The sequence below is a fragment of the Zootoca vivipara genome, chromosome 3, assembly GCF_963506605.1.
Source record: "Zootoca vivipara chromosome 3, rZooViv1.1, whole genome shotgun sequence".
Classification (NCBI taxonomy): domain Eukaryota; kingdom Metazoa; phylum Chordata; class Lepidosauria; order Squamata; family Lacertidae; genus Zootoca; species Zootoca vivipara.
The window spans coordinates 96,729,854-96,754,757 of NC_083278.1; the positions used below are offsets into that span (position 1 = coordinate 96,729,854).

The 24,904-nt window shown below is 42.8% G+C and overlaps 2 protein-coding genes across 12 annotated transcripts in view; both read right to left on the reverse strand.

Annotated features, from left to right (window-relative positions):
• Positions 1 to 2,614: 2,614 nt before the first annotated feature.
• On the reverse strand, positions 2,615 to 7,494 carry MRPS10 (mitochondrial ribosomal protein S10). Its single transcript, XM_035111250.2, has 7 exons — positions 7,417 to 7,494; positions 5,908 to 5,966; positions 5,735 to 5,807; positions 4,917 to 5,056; positions 3,753 to 3,861; positions 3,027 to 3,116; positions 2,615 to 2,789 (listed from the first exon to the last, which is right to left on the reverse strand). The coding sequence occupies exons 1-7, from the start codon at positions 7,492 to 7,494 to the stop codon at positions 2,703 to 2,705; spliced, it is 636 nt and encodes a 211-aa protein (XP_034967141.1). The 3' UTR covers positions 2,615 to 2,702.
• A 3,851-nt stretch (positions 7,495 to 11,345) lies between these two features.
• TRERF1 (transcriptional regulating factor 1) overlaps positions 11,346 to 24,904 on the reverse strand; it is a 77,302-nt gene continuing 63,743 nt past the window's right edge. For all 11 annotated transcript variants that reach the window (XM_035111246.2, XM_035111248.2, XM_035111241.2 and 8 more), the window contains 8 exons: positions 24,355 to 24,494; positions 22,748 to 22,851; positions 21,264 to 21,339; positions 20,810 to 20,898; positions 19,490 to 19,603; positions 18,939 to 19,136; positions 17,795 to 18,003; positions 11,346 to 15,763 (listed from right to left, as the gene is read on the reverse strand). In XM_035111246.2, the coding sequence (XP_034967137.2) occupies positions 15,442 to 15,763; positions 17,795 to 18,003; positions 18,939 to 19,136; positions 19,490 to 19,603; positions 20,810 to 20,898; positions 21,264 to 21,339; positions 22,748 to 22,851; positions 24,355 to 24,494 (1,252 nt within the window). In that variant the 3' untranslated portion in view covers positions 11,346 to 15,441. The remainder of the gene's footprint in view (positions 15,764 to 17,794; positions 18,004 to 18,938; positions 19,137 to 19,489; positions 19,604 to 20,809; positions 20,899 to 21,263; positions 21,340 to 22,747; positions 22,852 to 24,354; positions 24,495 to 24,904) is intronic.

A 24,904-nucleotide genomic window follows, 5' to 3' on the forward strand; every position in this document is an offset into this window, starting at 1 on the left:
TACAGAGGGTGGGGGGTGGGGGGGAATGGGTGGTGGGCTGATGGGAGTGGTAAACCTGGAGATGGCTGTTAATGGCTGATGATGTGCATGCACACGAAAGCTCATACCAAAATATAAACTTAGTTGGTCTTTAAGGTGCTACTGAAGGAATTTTTTTATTTTGCTGTGATTTTCTTAGGAAGACAACTTTATTGAATTACTGTTTCAGTAAACAAAGAACACTATTCAAATGTTGCTCAAAGCAATAATGGGAACAAAACTGATTCCCTGGGCTAAATAGAAAAAGGAGAGAGATGCAGTTCTCAAAATTATCCATTTTGCGTATTAAAAAAACCCAAAAACTTCTACGTACCTCTAAAAAAAAACCCTGAGTGAGATTAACAATGCAATCCTTTATAGATATTGGTATGTTAAATGAAGCTTGTTCATAGGTAGGTTAGTAGTTCATATGTTGGTGAATATCTTTTCCAGGAATGCCAATAACTACTATGGGGTTAGAGTATTCTGGGTTTGGTTCCAAGAGATTGAAATGCTTGAGCAAACAGTGATTTCACTGATTTGTACAATATGGTTGCTGGGCAATTGAGATATTTGGGGTGGGGGTGCAGATTAGCATATCAAATTATTAAGAGTGTTTATGGGAGAAACAGATTGGCTTGTGCCACAATTAAAAATATTTATGTAGGCTTTTGATTGTTTCCTAAACATCCTGTGGTTATTAGTAAGCTCTATGTAGGAGATTAGCATCTGCTCAGGGCTGGCCTAATTAAGACAAGCTCTTTGGCACAGCTTGGTCTTACACTTCCTCTTTAGCAACAACAACAAAAAAGCTAAGAAGGAAAAAACAGCTTAAGATTACTGTTCCAGCAGTATGCCCAATTCTCCAAGAATAGCTGACACTATGGATCAGAACTAACAGCAATTGAGGAAAGTCATAAATCCTGCAAAATCATCCTTGGCTGTGTGAAATTGAAGTTCTGTCTCAAGCAATTAGGCATCTCGTTCTCAAAAAAGCGGTCACTTTTCTTTTTAGAAGTAGTTATTACACATTAAGTACTTGGGAATTTGGTGCCTATTAAGTAACAGGGTAATTTTTTATCCATTACAATTAATGTCCATTTGGTAATACTGTAAAGAGAATGAAGATAAAAGAAGCACCTTTGCACTGAAATTGAGGGGATTTTTTCCCCCTTCAGTCGAAGCAACTGAACCATGTCTCTATAGGACTGCAACCTTGATTTAATCATCTTAGAGTAAGCCCCATTGAACTCTGTCTTACTTCTGAGTAGACTCAGGGTTTCACTATACATCTTCAGTTTTTTTGCAGAGAAGCAGGACGTATTTCTGTGATTGTTTAAACACTAACATAAGGCTGCTTCAGGCTTCTTTCATGAATCATAGTACACGTTGACAGCTAATTTTGTGTGCTGTAAATGTAGCAGCAAACATCCATACATCAGTGGGGGTAGAGGGGAAGCTGTGGCAAACATGGTCCTTAGCTGTATTTAGCACTAAGAACTATTGATATCTGGCACCACACACCTCCTCTTACTAGCTGATGTCATCTTCCATTTCTTATCAGTGGTACACATAAAAGATTCACAGTGAATCTTATAAGATCCCTACTGTGAACAAAATGCCGTACCTTGGATCCCAAATGCCTTGCGAGTCGAACGTTTCGGCTCCTGAACGCCGCAAACCTGGAAGTGAGTGTTCCGGTTTGTGGGTGTTCTTTGGAACCTGAACATCCGCCACGGCTTCTTACTGGCTGCAGGAGCTTCCTGCAGCCAATGAGAAGCTGCGGCTTGGTTTCTGAACATTTCGGAAGTTGAACTGACTTCCGGAACAGATTCGACTTCCGAGGTAAAATAAAAAAAATCCTTCAGTAGCACCTTAAAGACCAACTAAGTTTTTATTTTGGTATGAGCTTTCGTGTGCATGCACACTAGAAGTGTGCATGCACACGAAAGCTCATACCAGTAACAAACTTAGCTGGTCTCTAAGGTGCTACTGGAAGGATTTTTTTTATATTGAAGTAAATATTCTGATTAATTGGGACCCAGGTGGCGCTGTGGTTAAACCACTGAGCCTAGGGCTTGCTGATCAGAAGGTTGGCGGTTCGAATCCCTGTGACGGGGTGAGCTCCTGTTGCTTGGTCCCAGCTCTTGCCAACCTAGCAGTTCGAAAGCACGTCAAAATGCAAGTAGATAAATAGGAACCGCTACAGCGGGAAGGTAAACGGCGTTTCCATGTGCTGCTCTGGTTTGCCAGAAGCGGCTTTCTCATGCTGGCCACATGACCTGGAAGCTATACGCCGGCTCCCTCGGCCAATAATGCGAGATGAGCACGCAACCCCAGAGTCGGTCACGACTGGACCTAATGGTCAGGGGTCCCTTTACCTTTACCTTTTTTAAATATTCTGATTATAAGCAACAATGTCAGCAGCATAATTTTAAACCTTTCTTTCATGTACAGCAAGACATGATACACAAACAACAGATAACACAACTTCTATCAAGTGTTTGTTGTCCACAATCTCTTCCGGAACATGCATGTTTTTTTGAGAATTAATCTGGTCGAAAAGCAGGCTCATTAAAAGCTAGTTCATTACAGATCCATTTAAGAAATAGTGTATTTCTCTCTAACAGAATAACATTGTTACATTTAACTTCAGCTCGGGGGGGGGGGGGATCTTCAGGCATTTAGGATTTACTTGTTGATTCTTCTACTTGAGGCAGTGTGTCCCAGACAGGTCTCTGGATATGTTCAGGAAGTCTTTCTAGTCTTGTCTAAAAAGAAAGTATCAAAAATGAAGTTTAAAAAATCATGCATGTGCAACAGCCATTTTTATGCTAGAACAATCCTAGCGTGTTTCTGTGATATTTATATGAATCCTATTCCTAAAATTCAACACATGTATGACACGCAGATAGGCTACCAAGTGGCAAAAATCCTGTTTTGTCCGATAAATGATAAAACTAAGCGTTTATACTACAGAAGCAAGAACAAAGTTGACTAATAAATACCTTTTTTACTTCCATAGCAACCCCTTCAGGTAGGTTTCGTTGAATGTATTCCAAGTAAACATTGGCTGTGCTGCCGGTTAAATGCTTTAACTGAAACAGAAACAGTAGTTTTCACATAGCAATTAATAAGACATATGCTAAAGGAAACCGATCTGTATGCTGTATCTGGCTTGCTTTTTCCCAGCCTCTGCAGCCCTACTTGGACCAATATAGATGCCACTGTTATGACCATTCTAGGACAAAACATTAGAGCAGGCATCCCCAAACTGCGGCGCTCCAGATGTTTTGGCCTACAACTCACATGATCCCTAGCTAACAGGACCAGTGGTCAGGGATGATGGGAATTGTAGTCCAAAACATCTGGAGGGCCGCAGTTTGGGGATGCCTACATTTGAGGCTTGAATATGGCTCTCAAGCTATTCACCACCTATTATGTTGAATATTTTACACAGAAGTATGTATGTGCAAGTATGTATGTATGTATGTATGCTGGCCACATGACCCAGAAGCTGTCTGCAGACAAACGCCAGCTCCCTCGGCCTATAGAGCGAGATGAGTGCGCAACCCCAGAGTCGTCCGCGATTGGACCTAACTGACCTTTCCTGTATGTATGTGCATATGTATGATGAAAGAGAGGGTAGACAGCTGTTATTTCCTGAATAATAATAAAAATGTTAATTGTTTGCTAAGCGTGTCTCTTATTTAAACATACAGCTCTTCACTCACCTCCACGTGGCGGTAATGCGTCCTCATTTCATACTGAACTCTGTGTTTCTTGTATATGTGCACTGATTTTAGAAGTGTGAATCGTTCTATCTTCCTTGGAGGCTCTTCTCTAAGAGATAGAGTAGTTTTCATAGAATCATCGATCATTTTGGTATATTCACTTATTTCTGAAATTACAGCCACTCCACTGACAGCTTTCAATAATGAAGCTGCCTGGCAAGAAGTGGGGAGCAGGGAGATAAACAACTGAGCCTCCAACTCAACTGATTGGACTTTGTGGCTGTATGCAAAGAGATGCACATAAGCTAAGGTTTGGGGGGGGGGGGAATCATGGAAATGGAAAAGGGAAAACCTCATTAAACTAAAGCCAGTAGCAAAACTCTTGCTGACTTCAAGAACTTTTGTCTACAATTTAAATATGACAAACATTTTTTTATAAAAAAAAATCTTAACAGTAATACTGCTAGTTGAAATCGTAATTTTGAGTAAATATGCATTGACTAAAACACAAGGTTACTTCTATCTTCAGAAACATTGAGCTATTGTTCAGTATGATAGATTTCATAGCAACAGCAGCCACAAGATGTTTTACTTCTGGACTGTAAGAAGTACAACTTCTGGACTGTAAATTATACTAGTCCTTAAGCAAATTATCTAATAGTCCCTATTCCAAAGTTAGAATCAATGAGCCCAACTGTCTGTTTATGACTACAGTTATATCCCATCTTAACTCCAATGAGTTCAAACTGTCATATGTGGTTCAGCCCTCCATATTTTATCCTCACAACAACCTGTGATGTAGTTTAAACAGAAAAATGATTGGCTAAAGGCCAGCCAGTGAACTTCGTAGCTGAAAGGGATTTTGAACTTTAATCTCGCAGACCCTTGTCTCTAACCACTGTACCACACTTGCCATCAAAATTATATAAGGGTAGGAATTTGATATCCTAGATTTTCTGTAATCTATAAAACGGTTTTAGTGTGCTTTATGCATTCTCTCTTGTTTTTCAAATGTCAACAAAACCATTAGATTTGAAAGCATTAAGCTAAGATGCAATTTTGCTAAGTCTTTTATCTATAATTATCCAGCTATAGGGTGGCTGGACTAATTAGGAAATGAGATTCTAGAATTACTGAGTAACTACAAAGGATAATTGTACTTACACTTTTTCTATGGAGATACCAAGTTCTTTAGCTGCAAGCACCATGAAATACTCATAACTGTCCAACACCATTCTGTCATGACCCTTCACCAAAACAGCCAGTCTCTTATATAGCACGTCTGGTTCATCTGAAACAGATACCTGGGTGTGAAAGCAATGAGAAATAAGCAAAGAAGCACTCATATTTTAAGGCTAGGCAGCCTTAATGCATGGGTTCATTAAAGTCTTGTTATATACATTTTTTGTGCCCCAACATTGTTTAAACCCTTATCAATATACAATGGTTCTTGAACTTAATCCATTCCAGGAGTCCATTCGACTCCCAAAACCATTCGAAAACCAAGGTGTGGCTTCCGATTGGCTGCAGGAGCTTCCTACACTCAAGCGGAAGCCGCGTCCGATGTTCGGCTTCCGAAAAATGTTCGCAAACTGGAACACTTCCAGGTTTGCGACATTCGGGAGCCAATTTGTTTGGGAGCCCAGCCGTTTGAGTACCAAGGTACCACTATATAAAGACAACTCTGAACTTACATGGAAGTTACATTCTAGGGATAGCGCATAAAGCCCAAATTGCACATAGCCAAAACACATAGGAATAAATGACAGGTGGGAAAGCCAATGTATTTTTTTCAGGGTGCCCGTCCCCTTTCCACCCCTTTTTATTTTTTCTAAATTTGCTAAGCACGTAAAGCTGAATGTGCACAAGTTCAATATGCATAAGTTGTAATGTACCTATACTCCCAATCTCGAGGTTAATATTTTTCAGAACACTTTATTAGTTACTGGCAAGATACAAGAAGTTCAAAACACAAGACTTACCAGGGACTTTTCCTTGGGCTGCTGAATATTGGTGTGCACGCCTGAAAACTGAAACCACATCAAGTGATTGGTGCTGAAATAGGAAAAAAGGTGTGTGTGTGTGATAATACCACAACAGGTGCAATATAAGAAAATAAGTGTTTTAAGAATTTAGCTGGAAGTGATAAACTTACTGAAGAAAGCTACATTGCTTAAGTGGAACTCTTCTTGTTAAAAGGCAAGCCTCTGGTCCCTAAGAACATAATATAGGGTTGGTATGTTAAGATAGCAGTGTTGCTACATTGTCGGTCAGCTACTTCAGCTTTCGATTTATTTAGTCAAATAAGGAAATAAATGCCTAGATGCCCACCCCTATCTAAAATACATGAGAAAAGTGGGCAGTTGATGAGAAAGACTTTATATATAACATCATTCATACAAAAGGCAGTCCACAATTACAAAGTATCACATCAGTTCTTCCTTGATTCCTCAGGTATTCTGTAACACTATCATAACTGGATCTCCTACACACAATCCCAATTCCCCTTCAATGCCTTCATGTTTAAATGGGCTGCTGCTCTTCCACTGAGGCCAAACCTGCCCCCTCATAGGCACAGGATTTCCCACTCATTGCCTCCTGGCTGCTTTTGAGATTTCTTAGCACTGATGTAGTAAAAGCTGTAAAGGGCAGCAATGTAACAGGAGGGGGAAAGGGCAATACCATAGCTACTGCCCTTGCCAGGCTGCAATGACATGGAAGCATCTATGTCCCATGCTGGTCTATGACACGCACATCAGTCCATAAGCAGCCACCAATAAAGTTTGCCACTGGGATTCTGGGAGTGCTTTGCATCTAAAAGCTATGAGAAAACCCAGGCAAAACCACAGCAAATAGATCTTTTTCCAGTGTGAAGGTGGTCACTGGGAAAACCTCTTCAAATGTTGCCTAATAAAAGAGATAAAGGCACTGGAGACTTACTAAGGGGAAAGGGACAGTGGCTATTTTTCTTTTGTTGACCATGTCAACTGAGATGAATGGCAAAGCTACTCAAAGGGTTTTAGAGATCACCATTTAAGCAACAGACTGTTGCTTTAGTGTTTAATAATTCCAATAACACAGAGCTATTGCCAGTAGAAGTTTGTACTGTTATAATTTTCCATTGCAAAGACTCGAATGCAACCCTGCAAAGCAGGCTAGGTTAGCAGTGTCTCGCCCAAGGTCACTGTGAATTTTGTGGCTCAGTGCGCATTTGAACCCGGGTCTCCTAGTTTGCAAATACGTATTTACAGCATGCATTACCATTTATTACAGCTGCAGTAACCTGGGAATGCTAATCTTTCCAATGCAGTTTACAAAAAAAAATCACACCACAGCAAACGGTATCAACGTATGACACTTTCTCACGGCGCCCTATGGTGGGGAAGGGATAAAATTCTGCGGGAGCAGACCCGTCGATGAGGGGGTCCATCCCACAGGACAGGTGGCGGCGAGACATAAAAGCCCAGCTCTGAGGTGATCATCTTCGCCAGCTTCCCTCTCCTGACATCCCTCCCGCTCAGATATATATTATCTAAAGGCAGCTCCTATGTCGGCATTTTAAGATTACCACCCTATATTTAGCGTCTGAGACATTAATTAATACCGCCCCGGGGAGCCTCCTCGCCGCTCAGCCGAAACCTGCCCCTAGGGATGTCACAATCACCTTCCACAGCCGGCACAAGAAGCTCATTCCCCTCCGCGCCGCCATCCTGCCCTTCCCCCCGCAACTTCCTACGGCCATGACATCATAGAGCTCAACTTCCTGTAGGGCCTGAGCGGCGGCGTCGATCTCTATGGCCCTGGGATACAGCCAATCATAGAGTTCTCTAGCCAAAGAAACCATAGAGGTGACTTTCTCGCTAGAGCGGCAAAATCTACAGCTGCTCATAGGAGAGGTCTTTATTGCTGCAGTGCCTTTGGCAGCAATGTAACAAATAACTACCAGGGCTAGGAAAGGGAAGTACAAGCAGATCTTTCAGTGTGGGGAAAATTTGATTATTACTATTTTATTTTAAGAAGTGCCGCATTTATTGTTGTTGTTATTATCTCAATGACCTGCAAATTCTCCCTGCTGCAGGAAGAAAAAAACAAAACCGTCTAAAATTTCCCTTAATATTGCGAAAGAATGGTTAAGGCCCATATTCCAGTCTTGAGGATGAATTGCATTTTGGAACTACGATTCCCATCAACCTCAGCATCAAGGATGATGGGAGTTGTAGCCCAACAGAAGATGGGCATAGCTGTCAAGTTCTCCCTTTTTTTAAAGGGAAATTCCCTTATGCTGAATAGGTTTCCTCGCGAGAAAAGGGGAAACTTGACAGCTATGAAGATGGGAGATGTGCAGGTTGTCATCCCTGCTCGCAAAAACCCTGCCGGCATAGTCATAGTCAGTGGTTCATAAATGAAGTGTAAATGGCATTAGGAGAGCAACCTTACATTGTAGCTCTGGGTTGTTCTAGCTACAAGGCTGAGGGGGGAGGGGGATGCTATAGAATTTGTTACTATTATTCATTAAATTTCTATACCACCTTTCATCCGTGGATCACAGGACTGCTTACTGTATAAACACACAACAACACATAACACAATAAACAAAACAATAACTCCCCCTCTTGCCAGTTTAAAAGGCCACAGATTTTTTAAAATTTAGCCGAAGGTCTGGGAGAGAAGAGGAAAGTTTTTGCCTGGCGCCTGAGAATATGTACAGCTATGTAATGTACTCCAGGATTTACGGTAACTTCTGTCTGGTTGCAGATCAGGGTGGAGTTAAGTTTATTACGGCTTATTATGATCTCCATCTTTCAAAACAGTTGCTACTTAACGCCGCTTTGATAAAGGCTTTAATAAAGAAACATTTTCTTTACCAAACAAAACAACCACCAACCCACACCACCCTTTTGTACAAACAAGCAGGATTGTTAAATAGCACTTTAAAATGCTGCTAAAGACAGGAGTTTTGTAGCACCTCAAAGATTAATGTTGTATGCTTTAGTCACACCCACTGAAATGGACATGACAGGGGCCAGTTACTTTCAGCAGGTCTAATCTGCATAGAACAGTGATGGGCAACCTTTTGAGCTTGGTGTGTCAAAATTCGCCAAAAACCCGAGCATAACTTGGGTGTTGTGTCACTTCGAGAAAAAAAACCATAATTTCACGATATTTATATATCGATATTTATATATGCTTGGCAGGGGGTTGGACTGGATGGCCCTTGTGGTCTCTTCCAACTCTATGATTCTATGATAACAAAAATGTATAATTGTTTCCCCTTTTTTAAAAAAGGAAAAAGGGGAGGGGAAAATTATTAAAGTTTTTTAAAAAATATTCGGTGGCTTGGGAGCCCATCCGGCAGCTCCTGAAGCGCTGGTCACTTTCAGGAGCTCCGCAGCTCCATGCCGACCACCATCTTGCCTCGCTGGAAGTCCACAAGGCCCCCAGAGATGCGTCGCCTGTGGCATTCCGCCGCCAGCCGTGAGGTCTCGGAATGCAGCCGCATGTCACCGAAAATGGCTATGCGTGTCAGTGCTGACACACGTGTCATAGGTTCCCCATCACTGGCACAGAACCACACTATGGTTTGCAGCTCTTTGCATTTGTGTTGTCAACACAGTGTTACCCTCAAATAACACAATTTTATCATTATTTTTAAAGCAACAACACTGATCTTGATCCTTCCCCCAAGGTCAAAGACAAAAAGCCACACCTACTTGTATGACCAGTAAAGACTGAAGTTGCTCTGCTCATCTTGCTTTACAGGCCGAGGGAGCCGGCATTTGTCCGCTGCAGCACAGTTTTTCCGGGTCATGTGGCCAGCATGACTAAGCCGCTTCTGGCAAAGCCAGAGCAGTGCACAGAAACGCCGTTTATATTCCCGCTGGAGGGGTACCTATTTATCTACTTGCACTTGACGTGCTTTTGAACTGCTAGGTTGGCAGGAGCTGGGACTGAACAATGGGAGCTCACCCCGTCGCGGGGATTCGTACCGCTGAACTTCTGATCGGCAAGTCCAAGTGGCACAGTGGTTTAAACCCAAACCATGGGTGTGGAATATTCTGCTCCAATTCAAATGTGTGCTGGGGGGGGGGGGGGAGGAAGACAAACAACAACTAAATAATGTCCAAATGTGGACACAGCATTGTCAGGAGTATGGGCAGGAGTCAGGCTCTGGGGCCTGTAGTGCTTTGCAGGACTGGGGCCTGCCTCAGCTTGTGCTGGAGAAGCAAGGAGTGGCCACTCAGGTGAGGCCTCAGCTTGTGCTGGAGAAGCAAGGAGTGACCACTCAGGTGAGACCACTTGATATCTCACTGCACCTGGTGGCAGGAGCTGGGAGGGATAAAAGCTCAGCATTCCCCTTCAGCTCTTTGCCACAGCAACACTATCCCTGCCTGGTTGTGTCTGGCCTCTTGCTCCTTGCACCCTTGCCTTGCCGACGCCTTGCTCCTTGGACCCTTGCCTTGCTGACGCCTTGCTCCTTGGACCCTCGCCTTTGCCGACGCCTTGATCCTCGACCCTTGGACCTTTGCCTTGCCTCTGCCTTGCTCCTTGACTCCCAGACCTTCGCTTCTGCCTTGCTCCTTGACCCTGCAACTGCCTGCTTCTGGACCCTCAACCCTGCACCTGTTCCTGCTTCTACACCACCATCTTGCCTCTGGTCCTGACGTCCTCAGCCAGGGCTTCAACCGCCTGCCGACCGGACTGTGACAAGCATTAGCTGGATGCAACCGTCAACAAATTTAATGAGAACTTCAGGCATCTGATGAAGTGGGCTATAGCCCACAAAACTTCATGCCACAATAAATATGTGAAATCTTTACAGTGTCACAAGACTCTTGTTGTTTTTGGTACATGAGACAAACACGGATACTCCTCTGGAAATGATTGAAATGCTACCATGGCAGTTGTGCACACGCCTATTCTTTCTCACATATGTAGTGGGGGGACGGAACAGGACACTACCTCTAAGTTTGGGGGCCCATTTTGGTACAAGTAACTGAGATAAACATCCCAACTTTTAAAAAAATGCTACATATGTCAAATGAAGATTAATTTATTTAAAAGAATTCTTTTGTCATGTGAACGGGGGGGGGGGGAATCAGCAAAGTACATTTTATCAAAAGTATAAAATACTGTTCTGTGGCAGCGTTACGTTGGATCCCTTTGATTTTACAAATACAATATTCTGTCGATTTAAGAAAAAGCTGAAATATTTCTATATAGTACATAGTGCTCTCATGAACTAACTGGGATTCATGCCCCCTCCAAAGAAACAAAAAGGAAAGAATAAAAAGGAAAGAAAAAACACCATTGCACATCATCATATGAAATTAAACATTTTAGTGCAAACCTGAATAAAATTACACCCTGAAGTTAAACCACATGCAGTTCAGGTGCAATTAAGCCGTAACAGGCAAAGTTTTCTTTACAAAAATAAAAAGAACTACATTAAAATGTTTATTATTTTATCCCCAAAGAACATTCTTTACACTACACTGTAACTCTGAAATTATTTACAGCTTTTCTGTAACAATATAACAGCAGTTAAATATGTCTGAAAATAAGATTCCCCCCCAATAAAATAGATTTTTCCCCCCTTTTTCTTTTGTTATGTACAATTTTTCTCTAATTCTCTACTGGAACTATACCACAATAAACATGAAACATTAACAAAAAGGGAAATAAAAGATCAAATTTTCCATCAAAATGTTGACCATATTTAGATGTTATTTATCACTGCAATGTTTTAGAAATACAGAACCTATGTATAGAAGTTAAACAAGGACCAATATTTCTTCCAGGAATTATTTTGAGATTCTCTTTGGTTATTTTAAGCCACATCATTTGCTCCACAATACTTTTACAAGATGGCAATTTTCCCTGTAACACCTTCCAGTTTGATGTAAGACTACTACTAAAGGACAACTTTGTGGTTATAAATCTGAAGGAAAGGCCTTATACACTGCAATTTCACATTTGTCACTGCTCGCCGACAAGAACATGCATCACCCCAAACCTTCCATAAACATGGAAGGTCCTTACCTAGACCATACGTTTTTTACATGGGCTTGCTGGTGTAGTGCTGCATCATATAGTCAAATATAAACTCAATGAATCTATTTGGAAGGAACTATTGTTATATACGCATTAGCCTCCTCTCTTTATTTATTGGTTAGATATCATGCATATGTCATAATAGGCTTCCAAACACTTGCAACCCGATTGCCTAGGACTGTCCAATTGGTTTCAAAGAATAGCTCAGCTGGTCTTTCCTGTGTATTACACTTAGATTCTGTGTCAGCCTGCTAAACTGGAAATGCAAGAAATCTTCGTCCATGTAATCGTACTTTAATGGCAAATGGCAAAAGAATTAGTTAAACTGATTGGTATAGATTTGCACTACAGGAAAGCATATACTGTACATTGGTAAGATTTCAGCTGATGCCCTCTGCTGTGTTAGTCAGGCAATACCACAGCATTATTGCGTTTGCGATGAGGAAGCAGTGAAAGACAGTCTGTGACACCTATTTAGCTTGTTCTTGTTTTATCCTATAGGTACAATTGCCTACTGAAGGAGTGTGTCAACTGGTAAAATCAGCAGAAATAATAATTTTTCCACTGCAAGCAGGATAGGGATCTCTGGATGCATGGCTATGTTTGCTTTGGCTGCTACGAAACGTTTGACAAAAAAATCTGGATGCTTGAGTAATTAGTTGCCTATAGGCTGGATATATTTTCTTTTATGATGCTCCTCTATAAAAAAATTCTTGATGCATTTTTTTAAAAAAAAACTGCAACCACATGTAACTGTTATGGCCAATGGCTAAAACAAATAGCGAGCTGATCAGATACTGACCTACACAACTCCATTATGCTATTCCCCAGCCAAGCTTCTGACAACAGAATCCGATTACAGATTACAGATGGAAAATACACAATCTCTGACTGGTGAGAATTCCAAAGGGTCTGTCCCAGTAGATGCCAGTCAATGAAAACTGGGAGGGACATTCCCCTTGAAAATACCAAGAGAGAAAAATATTCTGCTCAGGCATGCAGGTACCAGCGTCTCACTAAGAACACTGCAAATGCCATTTGCCAGCAGACATTTCATATGAGAGCAAGGATGCTTATAGGTGTCATGTAACTCCCTACATTAGCTAACCCCTGGAAATGGGTCAACCATGCAAGGATGTCAGTGGTCAGCATCTCACACAGCATGCAAATTGCCAGTTCTCTCCATCAGTTATGTCGGGCAACAGCAACAGGTGAAGGCAAATCACACCCCTTGACTGAGATGGTCAAACACACTCAAGAACCATATCCAATTCTCCAAAGACAACCTGGGTGACGCTAGCTATTCCCTGATAAGAACAGATTCTTAGGGGGAAAGCTTGGGGGAAAGAGAGGAGTAGCTTGCAAGGAGCACCCAAATAGTTCCTCTGCATTTATCAAAATGCTTTCAATGGTTGTTAAATTGGTCCGCTCATATTGAAAGCCAGTTCATCTTCTCTGAGATTGTCTCCGTGCAGATCCTCAGGGACACGGCTCACAGAGGATGGGATTCCAACTGGAGGTGCAATTGCCTGGAAAACTCGTATCTGACCACAGTTTTCTGGTAGCAATTTAAGTGAACAAAGCAACACATTTCTTTTCAACCCTGAATCACCACTGAGAAGTATTGGATGTAAACTGGAAAAGCCCTGGGGTCAGGTGCTACTTTTTTCTGAAATGCTTGGGGGATGTGCCAAGTGGAGACAATTTCAGTTGTCTAAAGTGGCCCTGGCTTAAGAGGGTCAATCTCCATCTGATTTGGGGGCATCCAAAAGCCACGTCTCACCAGTGTCACCTATGACTGGACAGCATGCTTTTGAACCCAAGTGGGAGCATGGCCATGAATGGTTTGGCTTTGATTGAAAGAAATAAAGACGTTTCTGACTGTTAACTTATTCTAGGGCTCTGGTCTGACTCCTAGGTGCAAACGTAATATGCAGTAACTGTCTATATTCCCATCATGTCTATATACCCATCATACTTTGCAACTTTTATAAGCAATAGAGGTGACGCAACTTTTGCAACTTTTATAAGCAATAGAGGTGATGCAAAAGAAGATCGTGCCTGGGGAATAATCCCAGTCCCAGCTCTGGAAAGGAAAAAGGAGCAAGCTGCCTAGCCAAGTCATTCCAAAGTTGAACATGCTGACTTACTTGAACAGGAATGAGGCAGCTGTGGCCTGATAAAAATTTCATATAGAAGAGGTGTGTGTGCTTATTTATTGCATTTCCATACCCGCCACCCACTGACTGCTGAATGCTTGCTGGGCATTATCGCTTCCAAGAGCAAACCTACGGCTCCATAAGAGAGTCCTGGCAGGCATAAAACCCCTCACTGTTATGTGTATATTTATGTTAACGTTATCAGCCAAGCTATGTAATTTTTATTTATTTCTTACATACATACATAAATGGCCTCTGGCCACGATGAAAATCTTAATGTGCTTAGAAAAAAGAACCAATTTACCTCAAAGCGGAAATCTCCCCCCTCTTCTTTCTGTGAGGAAAGGGCTTGATAAGTACCACTGCCTCTAGGCAGCAAATAACAATAATAATTAATAATAATAATAAATCCCTGCATACTCTCAAGGATAACTTTTTTGAAACAAAAAAAGTGATAAAACTTTTGCAAATGGAGGCATTTCAGTGCATTCCTATCACAAATGCACTTCCAAGTATCCAAGCCAGTAGTCTCCAGTCAAAGGACTTTTGAGATGTGCCTCAGCAGCGTCTCCCATGGCGAAGCCTCCAGACTTCTGATTTCACTGACTGAAGTGCACAACGTGAGTAGAGCCCTTCTCAAAGAAACAGATTGCCTCATAAAAGGGAAAGAAGGAAGTGAATGCAGATTCGCAGACGGCTAATCTAGCTGTTCATTTCAGGACCGCTCAAATTTCTTCTGGGTCAAAGTAAAGCGGAATAGGCCGCCGAGCCCATCCATTTGTACAGGGCCAAGTACAAAGCCAGTCTTCTTGTTAAGAAGGAAATCTGAAGGCGCCTTGGAAGCCTCCATCCACCACAGAACATTCTGTGTTGTGGGAAAGAACTTGCCACAGCTACTTGTCTGCCTTAGGTATCTCATCAGCAGAGAGGCCCTATAACAGCCCCAGCGACATGTCAGAGCAAAACTTTCATATGCCAACAATCCAAGTCTCGGCTTCTGTTTATTGCAGAGACAGTAGTCTTTGTTGTGGCAGATGTTTTGAGGCCTGAGCTGAAGGCACAAAATGAAACACATTTTGAAAAGAAAAAGAAACCAAAACCTACTCATATAGGGAGTATGGTGGGAGGGAAAAGGAAAACCCTGAGGTGTTGCAAATGAATTTGGGGACTTATCACGTAAATGCCTGAAAGGAAATAAGACTTCTCAGAACCAACTAGTTTGCAAGGTATTTGACAAAAATACCTTTCGAATGAGGGGGGGGGGAATGAATCATAGTTGCAAAAAGTAAAATGACCAACAGCAATAACCAGGTTTATCCCACCCTCCTCCACCCAAGAGATACAAAAAAGAAAGAAAACAACATTCAAACTATTCAGATAGTTTAAAATAAAAGGGAAGTAAACACTTAACCCTCCCAGCTGAAGGAAAATAATTCCAACAGGCATCCATAATTTTTACAAAATGGCTTTTTTTTCCTCTAGAGCTCCACATCATCCTGAAGCAAATCTGTGTCTTCTTCATCCAATAAGAGGTCAGGGTCTATCACTTCAGTACCATCCATGACCTCTCCCAATTCCTGAACAACATCGCTGCTGAGGTCATCGGCTTCCTCAACCTGCTTTATCAAGTCCAAATGATCCAAGGGTATCAAGCTATGCCCAGAGGGCCCTGAGGTCCTTGCAATCGTAGCTGCCATTTCAGCTGCAACAGCAGCCTTCTGGGCTTTCTGCCGCTGCTGCTCCTCCTGTTGCCGGTGCGTTTTCATGTGAGCATTGCGGCTTTTGATTTTGAAAAACATCCTAGTTTGGGGGGGGGGGAGGGGAGGAAGAGAAAGGAATGTGGAGAGAGAGAGAGAGCAGATTTCAGAAACAATTAATTTGAGTATATGGAGACCTGTGTGCTACTGCAAACATCCAAAAAGTATAGATGTAAGTTGAATATACAGTTAAATGCATTTTCAAGCAGGCAAACTTTGGCAATATAATAAAATTGTTGTTGTTGTTGTTGTTATTGTTGTTGTTATATTTTATTCATATCCTGCCTATCTGGCTAGTAGTAGTAATAGTAGTAGTAGTAGTGCTAGTATTACTATTATTATTATTACTACTATTACTACCGTACTATTACTACTATTGGCACCCGTCCTGTGGAACGCCCTCCCAGCAGATGTCAAGGCAATAAGTAACTATTTTACTTTTAGAAGACAACTGAAGGCGGCCCTGTTTAGGGAAGTTTTTAATGTTTAATGCTGTACTGTTTTAATATTCGGTTGGAAGCTGCCCAGAGTGGCTGGGGAAACCCAGCCAGATGGGCGGGGTATAAATAATAAATTATTATTATATTATTATTACTATTATTTTGCACCCTGTCAGCTCAGCTGCCTGTTTTGGGGTAACTGCCTGCACTGCCCTAAATCCAGCACTGTTTCCAAGCATTCACAAGAGGGGAACCAGAATAAACTTAAGGTCTTAGTTAAGCCCTTGAATGATCATTTCAGGGGGGGGGGGAGGTTGCCTTGTTACCAATGGTAACCCCTCACCTTCCAATACTGGAAGGTGAGGGGAGAACTGGGCTCCAAGGATGGGTGGCCTCTGGTATGTGCCCTCTGCTCTCCCAACACCCCTCCAGTCACCAAGGGATGGAGGCAGACCAGGCCCTTTTGCTGCTAAAAGTTCCTTTGTGGAAAAGAACTCTGGGTTGAAAAAATGAGCCATGGACGGTATGCATCCTCAGACACCAATTCTCTCATTCTCCAGGATCCTTTGGGCCAAGCAGGTCTCACTGCTGAAAGGGGTGGCTGTTACAAGACGCCCCAATGGGCACTGACAGCAAAGCCTCGCAGGGAACCATCTGGCCTTCATCAGACCTGCCAGGCCTCCCCTTTTGGACTGTGAGGCTCTTTTGGCCACACCACACACTCACCTGTCCAACCCTTGACATTATATACGATGCCAGGTGTGGGACGGGTAAAAGATGCAGCTGGGTCAAAGGCATAACTTACCAGCTGATCAGCAGTACCTGCAAAACACAGCTGCTCTATACAGATTCAGACCACTGGTGCACCTAGCTCAGGACTGTCTACACTAACTGGAAGCAGCTCTCTGGGATTTCAGGCAGGGAATGTTTCCAGCCCTCCCTGGAGATGCTGGGCTTTGAACCTGGGATGTCCTGCAAGCACAGCAAATTTTCTGCCGCTATGATGCAGACCATAGTCCAGTGGTACACCATACGAAGTACTTCACAAACAACAACCATCACCTGCTTGTCAGTTCCTGCAAGAAGGCCTGCATGCCACGCATTACTTTGAAAGAGCGGGTCGACTGATGAAGCTTGCATAGCTCTGTGCACATTTCAAGCCCCAGGTGGCTCCATCCACCTCTCAAACTTGGTCTACAGCGAGTTGGGGAGATGGGGATCCAGTCCAGTGGCCAGATCTAGTTCCCCACCCTGGGCTGCACTGAAGACATGGAACTCCCTGGTGCAGCCAAGGAGTCCTGCTGTCAGTGCCTATCAGCTGATCGGTGCTGGCAGCGAACTACCCAGGGATTGGCTACATCAAGAAGTTTCCCATCCTCTGTTTAGGCGTCAAAACACTGCAGGTAACCCAAGGAAGGATCACAGCAGGGCCAGCTAGGGGTGCGATCTGGGAAAGGGGGTGGTGGCCTCAGGCACATCCCAAGGGCTGGACAGGGAGGCCTGGTGGGGCACATTTTGAACCTGGGCCAAAGGTTCCTTACCCCTAGTTTATACTATTCTAGGGAGCCCCATCTCAGTTTATTTCCCCCTGATGAAACAACTAAGTTCTCTCTGTGTTTTTCACATCTACTCACTTGCCACATTCTTTACAAGGGAAAAGTGTAGTTGGGTCTGTCTCGCCACTTGTCGTACTGTGAGCTGGGGAGTTTTTGGCGGGGCCGTAATCATTCTGGGAGCTGGATTTCTGCTTCGCACCGTGGCTCCCACCGCGGGTTTTCGTCACAGGGTTTGTACCGCCATGAATGCGAACGTGGCCATTCAGAGCTGGTCTGGAGTTGAACATCTAGGGGGGCAAAAGGATAGCTCAGTTGGTAGAGCCTGAGACTCTCAATCTCAGGAGGGTCGTGGGTTCAAGGCCCATGTTGGGCAAAAGAATCATGCATTGCGGGGGGTTTGGCCAAGATGGCCCTCATGGTCCCTTGCAACTCTACAGTTCTAAGTCACAAAAGTGAAGTGCAATCAAGAGTTTCCCACAGGCACTAAGGTGGTCCTCTGGCTTGATCCATCAGGCTCGTCCTATGTAATATCAAAGCAGTTCTAAACAGGAACTTGTTTTGTTCTCATTCTGCTTGCTTGCTTAAAAACATGAGGAGAATCCTGCTGGATCAGTTAAAAACTTCCATCTAGTCCAACTTTTGTTTTTCTTGAACACCGTCTTGAACAGAAAGGAGAAGGAAGAAAAAGGGAAGAGACCTCTAGGAACCTAGGAAGAGACTTCTCAGGCCCATAGCTGCCAAGTTATCCCTTTTTTACAGGGATTTTCCCTTATGCTGAATAGGCTTCCTCGCGAGAAAAGGGAAAACTTGGCAGCTATGCTCAGGCCTCATGTGTTTTGGAATAAATCCTTATTGAAGGGCACTCTTAACAGTTTGTGACCCAGTCTGTAAAGCACAGCTGCAGCTTGGTACCTAGAGAGCTCAAGGAGGAGGGTTTTCTCCAAAATGTGTTGGGCTTAATAAACCTTTCCTCGTGTACTTGGGAGATCTCCAACCTTTTTCTTCCTATGATGGTGGTCAGCCAATTCAACAAGCCCTCCCCAAATGTTTTACCCTTTCATCATAGGCGAGTTGATCTATCTCCCTGATGGTTTTAGGTTGCCCTCTTCTGACCCTTTTCCAGATCTACAATATCCCTTTCTGAGGTGGGGCAACCCGAACTGGATGTAAGATTCCAAGCACAGCTGTACCATAGAATTAAAATGTTTCCAGGTCCACTTACCGCTCCACAGTCCGGCATTTCACATGTAAATGAGGTCGCTGGGAGTGTGGGGCTTTGCAAGGAAGGCAGGTTAATAGGTTCAGCAGCAATAATTGAAGGCGGCTCAGGAGAATTCTGAATTTCGGCTTCCTCTTTGACTGACTTCTTGTCCGCCTCTGCCTGCTCCTCTTCCTCTAATTCATCGTCTTCGCCGCTGGTCTGAAATTCAAATGGGATTTTAGGGGAGGTGGGGTGGAAAGCAAGCATGCCTTAAATAAATGGAGACTGGAAAGCTCTTCTCTCAGCTCTGAAGGAGGGAGGGGTCTTTCACTAAGCTGGCTGACCTTGTCCCAACTCATAAAAAATAAAGTTGAACAGCTGGTAAAAGCTGCTTTCACCAACCTGGAGCACTCTGGCTAGCAGTGGCTCCCCAGGTAAGAGGTCCTTCCTATTCCTTGCTATCTGATCCTTTAAACTGGAGGTGCCAGGGTATTTCTGAACCTTGGAACAATGTCAGAAATAAATATCTGGAGAGCACAGACTAGAAAAATAAAAAGGAGGGTGGCTCTTACCAGGCACTCATTTTTCACTTCTGCTAAGCGTGTTCTGTGCTTTCGTCCTAAATGCATGATTTTCTTCCAGGTATAATAGTATTCCACACACTGGGCCACCGTCTTCGACTTCACCTACAGTCAAACAATAATTCAGATGTTGCAACGTTGATCTATGGTTGTGCAGCGTTTAGCACAACACCAAGAACATCAATCACTCAGGTATTGATCATGAAGAGCGGAGGAAGGCTTGAAAGCATGAATTGGGCTACGGATCTTAGGGAAGAATTTTTACCCATTTTTACCCATTTTTAAGCTCATTTTTATCCTGCCAGTCCATTATGGAGCACTGGGTGACTGTCCTGTTTAGACTGGGAGAGGGGCTGGGCTCTATGTCACCCAATGAGATTCATTTACCGAGTAGGGAATATGAACTTGGGTGGCTCCCCACTTCAGCGCAGATGTTCTCTGCCCCAACCACCCACCCTTCAACATTCCCTCTCCCCCACTCTAATTTCAGCAACAAATTCTTGCTCGGTATCACACAGTAAAATAAACCAAATGCTTAGAGGAGTCTCTCATAAGCTAAAATATATGAATGCCCTCCCCCCCAACCTGGATGAATGAGCAATGTTTGGTGGGAGAGTGTGGAAGGAAAGTTAATGTCCACCATGTGGGTAAGAGCACATGATAATGGTGAGCATAAAGCCCCTCTGGGTGAGAGCCAGGGAGATGGGGTCTGCGTGGGAGATGGGGTTAGGGTCCTTGGAACAGAGACTGAGTTTCGGAACCAAACAATTAGATACAGGTGCACTGCGTAGAACAGGGTGATGTTTTTGCATCCTACTATTCTATTTGTGCATTGACGTTATTGCTTAAATGGAAATACTAAATCTGTTTCACTTTTCTGTATTGTTTCATACAATGTTGCGTGGATGTATCTTTTTCTTTTGAAACTCATTGATATTCATATTTTCCAGTCGTTATATTTATTGTTCATTTGCCACACCGTGAGCCACTTTGGGCCTGGCTTTTGCGGCAAATGTTTAGGGAAGTTTTAATGTGTAATAGATTATTGTATTTTTATGTTCTGTTGGAAGCCGCCCAGAGTGGCTGGGGAAACCCAGCCAGATGAGCGGGGTATAAATAACTAAATATATTATTATTATTATTATTATTATTATTATTATTATTATTAGGCAAAGAAAACCAACAGGGGGTGATGATGATGTTGATAATGCTCTACTTTCATATGATGAAACTAACTTAGCGGCTGAAAACCACAGGATCAGGAATGTCAGAACAAAGCACGAACAACGACAAACAAGCCTTATCACTTACCATTTTCTGTACCAAAATAAAATCTTTGCTGTATGTGTGTAATGCTTTGCTGAACAGCTTTCTTTCAATGGGTGTCCACTGGTCTGAACCTGAAAGAAACAAACAGATAATAATCGAGGGTGGGTGGGTGCCTGCACCATGGTACAAAAACAAAACTGCTATCAGTGAAGCTAAGCAGGTATGGCTTCAGATTTGATGGGGAATCCCATGTTGAGACTCCTGCATTGCAGGGGGTTGGACTAGATGACCCTTGGGAGTCACTTCCAACTCTACAGTTCGAAGATTCTATGATTTCTGTAAGTAGGTGTGTATGTATACTGTCAATGGAATAACTATTTTCTCTGAACTTCATCAATGACACTAGGCAACTGCATTCCTTCCACAAGCAAAGGACTCACACACAGAACTAGCCTTTATTAGGTAATCCTTTTAACTCATCCGTTCAGGAACTTACCAGCATAGTGGTAACTTGCCAGAGGATGTGATTTTGCTCTTGCCGGCTTCAACAAAAGCAGCATCTCCAGAGCGACCTGCAGGACAAAGAGAGGCAAGCACAATTGTATACAACCTGTTCTTAATTATAATGACTCTATCTTCTTTTAAGACTCATGACTCTTAATAATTATGACTCTTTTGCTTCTTTTAATAATGTAATAAAATATTTACATACCATTTGTTCTATGTGCAGTAAGAGCTCCTTATACATTCTCTCAGCAATCCTTTTTCTTAACATTTATATATGCTTTTCAGATTTATACATTTCACTAATTTTACAATCATTTTAACATTTCAAAATTTGACTTCCTTCCCCCTCTTTCTGAGGTTCCTTAAATTTATTTTTAATATCTTCTGCATAGCCAAATTAAGTTAATTCCCTCATTTACTCATCTGCTTTAAATATATACTCTTCTAAAACTGCTGGTTATTGCAATAATCCTGGCAATGTTCTTATCCGTTTACAATTCATCTGTAGGAAGGTAAACGGCATTTCCGTGCGCTCTGGCAAGTGTTCGCTTGCGCCAGAAGCGGTTTAGTCCTGCTGGCCACATGACCCGGAAAGCTGTCTGTGGACAAATGCCAGCTCCCTCAACCTGAAAGCGAGATGAGTGCCACAACCCCATAGTCGCCTTCGACGGGACTTAACCGTCCAGGGGTTCTTTACCTTTTTTACCTTTACAGCAGCTCCACATTAAGAATGCGTGAGAGAGAGTTTTAAAAACATGAGCGGCTGGGGGGGGGAATATTAGTTCTGACTCAGCAAGGAATACCCATGCATTCAAACCACCTTCATAGTAATACATTGCTAATGCTCATCCTTATCTGCAACAGGATCGTTTCTCAAGGTACTAATGAACTTGTTGGACTGTTTTAGGATGAGGAAGGTGCTGCGCAACCCGATCCCTATGGAACGCCCTTTTGCATGAGATACACCTGTCTCATTCTCTGACCATTTTTAAATGGGCCTTAGACCCAGGATGTTCTGTGTGATTTTAGTTTATGCTGGCTTTGCATTTTGTATTCTACAAGAATGATTTTAACTACTGTTGATGTTTTCTATTCTGATTTGGGGTATTATTGTAATTCTGCCATTTTAATTAACTGTATTTTAAACAAGCTTCACCCAATGCTTCAGGGTTATTTTTGTTTTTTTTTAACTATCAAACAGTATATAAACATTATGAAATAAACAAGCAAACTGGCGGTCTTGAATGTTTTTCTAAAGAAAGGCAAGGTATGTGTTTTTTAATGAACAAATAAAAACTAGAAATAATAAAATAAAAGGTTTCTTTTGAGAAAGAAAAGTGGCGGGTGCCAAAGTGAGGCTAAATTCTCCCAATTAGTCACTGGAAAAAGCTTGCTTTGTGCCCCATTTCCTCATGAAGCCTTTTACACATATTTTAACACATATTTGGGAGAGGATAAACAAGTTGCTCTTACCATAACGTCTCCTTTAGCCTCAAAGAGAGAATGCAAGCCATATTCAAGGTTGGTTCCCCCACCAGTCAATACACTTGAACAACACAGATTTAAAAGGCTGGTCACTGTAAGAAAACAATTCAAATCAGTATTGTCAAACCTGTCCAATATTCAGCCTGTAAGCGAACACATAAATCGGAAAGGGTCATAAAGTCAGCACAAATCTTCTAATTCTTACAAGCTCTGATTCTCATTTTGAGAAGGTTGGAAGAGAAAACCAGTGGTACCTTGATTCTCGAACTTAATCCGTTCCGGGAGTCTGTTCAACTCCCAAAACAGTTCGAAAACCAAGGCGCGGCTTCCAATTGGCTGCAGGGGCTTCCTGTACTCAAGCGGAAGCCACGTCGGATGTTTGGCTTTCGAAAAATGTTCACAAACAGGAACACTTACTTCTGGATTTGCGGAGTTTGGGAGACGAAACGAGCAAGTACCAAGGCGTCTGAGCACCAAGATACGACTGTACCACACAAGTCTTTAAGAGGGGGTGGCCAAATGCATATATAGGTTGAAATGCACCTACCGGCATTATTTTAAACACTGGGGGGGGAATAATATTGCTTTTACCTATTTTACGGGTTTTACATTGTATTTTGTTCACCACTTAAAGGTAAAGGTAAAGGTACCCCTGACCATTAGGTCCAGTCGCGGACGACTCCTGGGGTTGCGGCACTCATCTCACTCTATAGGCCGAGGGAGCAGGCATTTGTCCGTAGACAGCTTCTAGGTCATGTGGCCAGCATGACCAAACCACTTCTGGCGAACCAGAGCAGCGTACAGAAACGCCGTTTACCTTCCTGCCGGAGCGGTACCTATTTATCTACTTGCACTTGATGTGCTTTCAAACTGCTAGGTTGGCAGGAGCAGGGACCGAGCAACGGGAGCTCACCCTGTTGCGGGGATTCGAACCGCCGACCTTCCAATTGGCAAGCCCTAGGCTCTGTGGTTTAGACCACAGCGCCACCTGCATTAGATACTCTTAAATATTAATTAAGCTATTTAGAACAGCTAATAAAATAAAATAAAAAACAAAACAGGTGGCAACCGTTTCGCATGGGGGTTCCGTTCCGAGCCCCCCCCCCCATGATGGCGGTCACGTGTTGCTTGGACACATGTAAAATGGTCTCGCTGCCTGCAATAGTAATAATTTTTATCAGATTTATATATTGCCCTTCAACCTGCAAGGTTCTCAGGGTCATACGCGACAAAATTAATTTTTAAAATTAATATGAAAACTATATAAACCAGGCATAAGGAAAACAGAAGCATTAAAATAATACCCAACAAAAATTATGAACAGTCCAGCAGCCAGGTGAAAAACTCCCAAGGCTTGAGGAAAAAGGCATGTTTTGAGCTGACATTATAAGAGTGTCAAAGTGGTGATCAGGCTAAAGGATAGCAAGAGATGTTATTCTGCAGAGATTCATGGCAAGTCATGTGAAGGTCAATACCCCATTTAATGAAGCGATGACTTTTACGCCGTAAGACACAGAGGTGAAACGATAAACCGGGACAAGACACTTGGCAGAGATGCTTAGATCAGTTGCAAAGGGGGTTAGAAAACACAGTACCTCTTTGCTGGATATCTTTATCTTCCAGTTCTGGCCCTGGTTTCCAAACTAAAGTTGCCTTGTGATCCTCTTCCCCCACCAATCCTCTGTCTTCAAGTTCAGGAATATTGGCTTGGAATCTCGATCCAATATTAATATGCCTGAAAGCATATAAAGAAATTTCATCTCCTCCCCATTTCACCCACTCACCAAAATTTGGTGTTCAGGTTTGGTGGACAAACTACTGTGGTTAAAGCTTTGGACTAGGGCCTGGAAGACCAGGGTTCGAATCCTCACTCAGCCAGGAAACTCACTGGGTGACCTTGGGCCGGTCACTAACTCTCAACCTAACCTACCTCACAGGGTTGTTGTGAGGATAAAGAGGAGGGAGATCCATGTATGTCACTGTGAGCTCCTTGGAGGAAAGATGGAATATGCCCATGTCATACTGGTCTGAAAACAGGATACACTCCGCCCTGCTCAACCTGACTTGTATAAAACCCGAGTGGGGTCTATTGTTGCACTCTTAAAAGTACCATGATTTAAGAAATCTGTTTTTAGCAATGTGGCC